At 36.6% G+C, this 6,457-nt stretch overlaps 1 protein-coding gene across 1 annotated transcript; it reads left to right on the top strand.

The window, feature by feature from the left end:
- The first annotated feature begins 3,020 nt into the window (after nucleotides 1-3,020).
- LOC131304637 (ribulose bisphosphate carboxylase small subunit, chloroplastic 1-like) lies at nucleotides 3,021-5,292 on the top strand. Its single transcript, XM_058331968.1, has 3 exons — nucleotides 3,021-3,577; nucleotides 4,530-4,664; nucleotides 4,825-5,292. Exons 1-3 carry the CDS (start codon nucleotides 3,407-3,409, stop codon nucleotides 5,056-5,058), a joined length of 540 nt encoding a protein of 179 aa, XP_058187951.1. The 5' UTR covers nucleotides 3,021-3,406; the 3' UTR covers nucleotides 5,059-5,292.
- The last annotated feature ends 1,165 nt before the right edge of the window (nucleotides 5,293-6,457 follow it).

Raw genomic sequence — 6,457 nt, forward strand, 5'->3', positions numbered from 1 at the left:
CTCTCTCTCTCTCTCTCTCTCTCTCTCATGGGCTATGAATACCCCATTCTCTCTCATATGCGCCTTTCAGAGGCGAGGTTCAGAGACGGGAGTCAATTGTTGATCATAGGCCTTTAGGAATTTCAACCAAGAAAGTTGAATTGACAGAATTGATAGATTAGACCCATTCAATTTTTTCCCCCAATTCCATTTTCTCTTCGATTTTTTCCTAAAATTGTAGGTACAATTGACTGCCAATCTCTCTTGGGTTTTTGATGGTTGTGTGAAAATTTGTTGTTTTGTGAACTGGGTATGCACCAATGCTTCTAGGTTTTGTAATTTATCTGAATTTTGGGTATTGGGGTTTACGGTATGAACTTGGTTTTGATGCTGTTTAGAGGTTTTCGAGGTTTGATTAGCATGATTTTGGTGGCCTGGTGGGTATATCAAGTTAGCTTATGAATGTTATTGTGGAGGTTCATTTTCAGAAATCAGGGGAAAAAAAAAAAAGGGGATCTTATGGTCTAGAAATTGAGCCTTCTCTTTAAACCGGCAATTTAGAAACTAAGCCTTAGTCAAACATGGAAGAAAAGAAAGAAACGAGAAACTGTTTCGTACCTTTTATCCATTTGGGTTCCGTAAAATTTTAGTTGATGTCATAGGTGGTTGAATTCCTTTCATGGCAGTATGCCCATTCTCAATTTCTTTTTCTTTGAACTGAACAATTATGACATCATTTGTTATGAAATTTTTGGGATTCGGATGCATTTTTGTTCGTATTATGAGTTCATAACCGATGCTTCACTCATTCTTTATGCGCGAATTCATTTGACAGGTTTAAGGTTTTGACAATTGAAAGTAATTCGGAACTCGCACCACTCAATTCTGCTAGCCACCAGGTATGATTTCCTCTCTGCTTCATCTATTGTCGTGCCTAAAGCTGTGTTTTGTTTTCCGTATACAGTAATTGGATTTGTTTCCTGTTCATAAAGAAATGCAACTTGATTCCAAAAAAAAGATTTGGTTAGTTTGATTTGTTTCCCGTGCAAATATACATAAGTTATATTTTTCTATTGTCAAATGTGAAGAATGGGTAGTGACCAAAAAAATGGCGTAGGACTGAATGCATTTAAAGCCCTTCTTTCCCTATATTTTATTCCCTTTACCTGGGAGGGATGCTCACAACATTATTTTTGTAACCAATATTTTCGCCTATTCAATTATTAATAGCAAAATTGAAGGCAAGGAGAAATGGCACAACAAAGACAAATAGCAACCACAAAGGGCAAGGAAAACGAACAGCCAAGTGGTGCCAATGAAAAAAAAAAAAAACAAAGTATGATGCTTATAACTTCTATTTTCTTTCCCTTCCACATTTTAAAGATAATTTGTTATGTACGCATGCAAGTTGGTGTTGTTCTTTTTTTTTTTTTAAATCTTCAAATGAAAGATGCGATTTATGGAGAGGCTGAACAGGTACGTGATTATGAACACCTTTTTTTTACCCCTACAGAGATTCTAAATAAGTTTTTAAACTTACATGGGTCGTAAATTGTTAAGCTTGAGAACTTTTAGGTTCAAATAATTGTATATATAACATTTTATAACTTACATGGGTCATGAGGCCTTCTCCATGTTTGCGTCGTAATAATCACTTAGTTATGTTGAATGCAGTATATGATTTTGAATCTAAACGTCAGAGGGAGGGCTTACCAGTTGAAAATTTTGTTCGACGAAAAATAGAGACATGTCGATCCTTGCAAAATGTTGGAGAAAATATAAGTGAACAATACCTTATAGGAAAAATAGTAGACCTTCTATCACCAAGCTGAATGCATGTGAAGATAACAATATTTCAAAGACATGTTATAGAAAATGCTACACATTTGATGAATGCTTTGATGGAAGACGAGCATAATGTCTACTATTTGTGGATGGAGTTTGAGCAAGGGCCAATGATGCCAAACTCAACTGTGAGAGCGCACATTTTAAATAAAGAAAATCAATTTCATAGTCTAAGGAAAAAAGGCTGCAAGCCAAACATTGAGAATTTGGTTCAGGCTATAGTTAATAACCTCCCGCTCACATGACCTAAAACAACAATCTTCAAAAACTTGAAACTAAATTTCTTGGATATGAGAGCATTGGGAGCTATGCTTGAGGAGATTGAGACTGATATCATATGTTCGGAAGCTTTGGACGAAGTAGAGCAACAATTTATAGAACAAGAGGAGAAGAAGGGAAAAAAACCTCGGCAAAAGGTAATAATATATATTTTTTAAGAAAAAATTATTTGTTACCCATTCAGTTAATTTTTACTTCAATACAAATCATACACTAACAAACGATTAAATGTTCTTATGTGGTCCTTTTGCAGGTAGCGAAACGAAGATTGGAATTTGATGAACTATAGGTCTACAACAGTTGAAGTTGCATGCTATCCAATTATTTGAATTTGTTAATTTATTTTGTTTTAGGAGTTCATTTATTTTGTTTTAGGAGTTCATCGTGCTTTAATAGTTTACATGTGAGTATGAGATTGTCATCATAACTCGTTTTCAAAATTTAGCATTATCGTACCAAGAGTTGTTTTTTTTTTTTTGTTACTGTTCAGCTTGGATTTTTTTTTGTCATATTTATTGCTACCATTATGTATGTTTTCTTTTAGTTATGTTGATAGATTATGATAATTTCACCCTTGCATAATAAGAAAAGCTAATTACAAGGCATGATAATTAGGGCAAAACCCCTGTTTAATGAAAGCAAAACATCAGTGTACAATCTTTAAATCGTTGAACCTGTTCTTACTTTGGAATGATGCCTTCTACCTAACGTGTGTATTTGCTAATAACAAATACTAGAGGTTGGGTCACACGCGATGCATGTGCAAATCGGATTTTCACAACGTTTTTGTATAAATGCTTCCCACTTATTGTTTGATTAAAATTTCACAAATGTTGTGAAAATCCGACTTGCACACGAATCGCGTGTGCCCCGACTTCTAGTATACATATAAGAGAGAGAGAGAGAGAGAGAGAGAGAGAGAGAGAGAAATATGTGAAGAAAGGAACGGCAGCCCAGACCCAGTGTAGATGAGAAAAGACTGACCAAAAACAAGCCAAACCACCATCCACCCATTTCCTTTCTACCCAACTCATCAGGATATCAGATAAGATTATGCCACGTGGCGCACATGTAGTGAAACCTTCTGATATGGGTAGCATCAAAATTCTATGTGGCAATTAACCTCACCTACATGATCCAACGGTCAAAACCCCTCAACCCCAACTTGAACTTATTCTCGGCCTTTGGATCCAAGATAATGTGTTGATTTCCCTATATATAGGATGGAGCACTATTGAGCAGTTCTCCAACTTCTCCTACTAGTTACTTACTAGAAAAAAACCGAGTAGAAGAGGATAAGAAAATGTCCGTCTCCATGATGTCTTCGGCCACCGCCGCCCGCACCGCTGCCCCGATCCAAGCCAGCGGCTTGATGTCATCGTTCACCGGGAAGTCCATGTCTTCTTTTCCCATGACCAGGAAGGCTAGCGTCGGCAAACGGTCTAGCAATGCAGGGAGAATCAAATGCATGAAAGTATGTAGTTTCAGACGAACCTTTTGAAAGTATATTTGTTGTGGATTCTCGCATTAGCTGTCATTGTTTTTCGTGTTTTATTTGATTCTTCGGCAGCTTGTTCGGTGCAGCTTCTGCTGCTTCCTCTGCAAAACAAACAAATTTAAATAAGTAGTTCGTCGTATGGTAACTCTAGATTGATGTTTACTTATGATTTTAGCTTAATTATGTTAAAATACACAAACGCTTATTCACACGATCACTTACACACACTCAAACACATAAATATTTAACACACCCCTCAAGTAGTCTCAGCAGAATTAATTGTATGTTTTCAGCATTATTAAATAAATACACTCCTCATTTATGTTTTTTACTGTCCCGTTCCGCTGAAGAAAATAAAAGTACTTATTTTTTAAATAAGTAGTTATTTTTTGAATTAAAGGTGATCTCGTTCTGCTATGATTCTTATTATTTAAGTACATATTTTTTGTTTTACGAGACAAGTCATTCGCTGATAATTGATCACCTTTAATTCGAAAATAAGCATAACTGCATGTGTTAGTGGAACACACCTATACTTTTTAGCATAATTAACTCTATTTTAATGTTCCTTTTTCGTGCAGCTTGTGGTTCTGGCAACAAAACAAGTTTTAAAAAGTTGGAAAAAAGTTGATCCTATGGTAGCTCCATTTAAATGTTTCATTTACGTTTTCAACTTAAATTAAATTCCTTTTAGCATAATTTAACTCAATTTTAGTGTTCCTTTTGGGTGCGGCTCCTCCTCCTGGGCAAAACCAGTTTAAAACTCCTATGGTAGCTCTAATTTTGATGTTTTATTAGCTTAATTACGTTTTAGTTTAAGAATTAATTAACCTTTTAATTAGCAGTATTTAAACATGAAAATAATAAATACCCAGTACTGATTAAATATTCAAAATTGATTTATGCTTGGAATTTGGAATTTTCTCAGGTGTGGCCTCCAAAGGGGTTGATTAAGTTCGAAACACTGTCTTATCTTCCCCCACTCACAAGGGAACAGCTTTCCAAGGAAGTTGACTACCTCATTAAGAACGGATGGGTTCCTTGTTTGGAATTTGAGACTGAGGTTTTTTTCCAAACCCCTCCTTAATTTGTTAAAAGACGATTATCGGGCCGTCCATCTCGAAAATTGATAGTTCATATCTATTAAAAGACGATTATCGTCTTTAAAAAATTGGAATCGTTAAAAGTACTTATGGATTTTTTTTTCGGGTACGTACGTGCAGAGACCATCTGTGTACCGTGCATACGGCTCGACCCCGGGGTACTACGATGGCCGATACTGGACAATGTGGAAGCTGCCCATGTACGGGTGCACCGACTCTAGCCAGGTCTTGAACGAGGTCGACGAGTGCGTCAAGGAGTACCCGGACGCGTTCGTCCGCATCATCGGATTCGACAACGTCCGCCAGGTCCAGTGCATCAGTTTCATTGCCCACAAGCCCCCTAGTTTCAAGTGAATAACTAAGCCTCCCTGGGGGAGCTGAAGAAGATGTTGTTTCGATGTACTTCTCAAGTTGAATTTGTTGTTTCCAATTTCTACAACTTTTTAATTGGGTTTTTTTTTTCTTTTTGTATTAGTCTGTTTTGCATTTTGGATGTTTTCACTTTTGATTTCTCCGGCTCTGTTTTCCGGAGTTTTCAAATGAGGTGGAAAAGAGATTTAATATAATAAAAATGCAAAATATTTTTTTTTCCCCCCTGTTAAGCACAGATAATGATTGTTGTTTGATTCACAACATTGGTTCCCATTTGGATTGATATTTTTATTATCATACGATATTCTTGGGTTGATAGCACGGATGTGATTTCGAATCTGAGAACTAAAAAGGGATCTTGTACGTATTCTTGAGTTAATAGCACGGATGTGATTTCGAACCTGAGAACTAAAAAGGGATCTCTCTTGAGGTGATTTAAGTCTTAGGACTTGATCATCGTCCTAATCCCTCTGGGGGGGTTTTCGTGATAAACCTTTGTTTCAACCTCTTCACGTTTTAAGGTGAATAATAAGCAATCAAACAGTAAGCAAAACATAATTTGGCATGTCTAAGGAAGGGATGCTGCCGAGCAGCAACCTGCAAAGCAATCGATCTGGTCGCTCATCTCAACAATCGACAACTCGATCTTAATCGAATAATGGACGGTTCAAATTTGTATGCGCTCAAATTCAATCCAAACTGTCCGTGCCAAGATGAATGACCAGATCAACCGCTCGATCTGCACTCGCTCAGCAGCATCCCCAGATCGGTCAAGTGGAATTCTCTCACATGCTCAGTGATAGCTACTTTTGTGGTTGTGCTATGAATCCCGTGGATATTTTAGATCCAGAGATAAGTTTCTCTCTCCCTTAAATATCATGTCTTGTTCTGTTCCCAACCCTAGAATAATTGAAACAAAATACCATCATTTTCCTGCATTATTATTACTTGACACTACAAATGTCTAAATCATTTGCTAAACGAGGAGTGGTAGATACAAAAAAATATATATTCCGAAAAGGTAATCAACGGCACAAAGCACTTTTAAAATGAATCTGTACTGTTAGATTTATTTTTTCTGGGTACATTTTTTTTGTACTTGGAAATTTTCTTTGCAAAGGTCTGCTCAATACTACTTCCCCCTGTATTTTTCTTTTTTCTTGTTCTGAAATAAACATGCAAAAACTTGTCGACATTTTTCTGTGTTTTGTGAGGGAAAAAAAGAAAAAAACCTTGTCGACCTAAGATAAGGAAGGGGCCCTGCCTCCTCCTCGATATGCCAACAGGAACTAAATCAGCATCGGATAAGCATAGGAAGATTGGTTTCCTCTATTGTTGATATCCACGAAAAATAACGAACGAAAAAACGGACCGATCGGTT

The sequence above is a fragment of the Rhododendron vialii genome, chromosome 10a, assembly GCF_030253575.1.
Source record: "Rhododendron vialii isolate Sample 1 chromosome 10a, ASM3025357v1".
Classification (NCBI taxonomy): domain Eukaryota; kingdom Viridiplantae; phylum Streptophyta; class Magnoliopsida; order Ericales; family Ericaceae; genus Rhododendron; species Rhododendron vialii.

What these genes read in the sequence shown, in the direction of transcription:
- LOC131304637 (XM_058331968.1), top strand. Translation starts at nt 3,407, where the DNA reads ATGTCCGTCTCCATGATGTCTTCGGCCACCGCCGCCCGCACCGCTGCC. An exon ending in GGAGAATCAAATGCATGAAA is followed by an intron (nt 3,578 to 4,529) that starts GTATGTAGTTTC and finishes GAATTTTCTCAG; the next exon opens with GTGTGGCCTCCAAAGGGGTT. An exon ending in GTTTGGAATTTGAGACTGAG is followed by an intron (nt 4,665 to 4,824) that starts GTTTTTTTCCAA and finishes ACGTACGTGCAG; the next exon opens with AGACCATCTGTGTACCGTGC.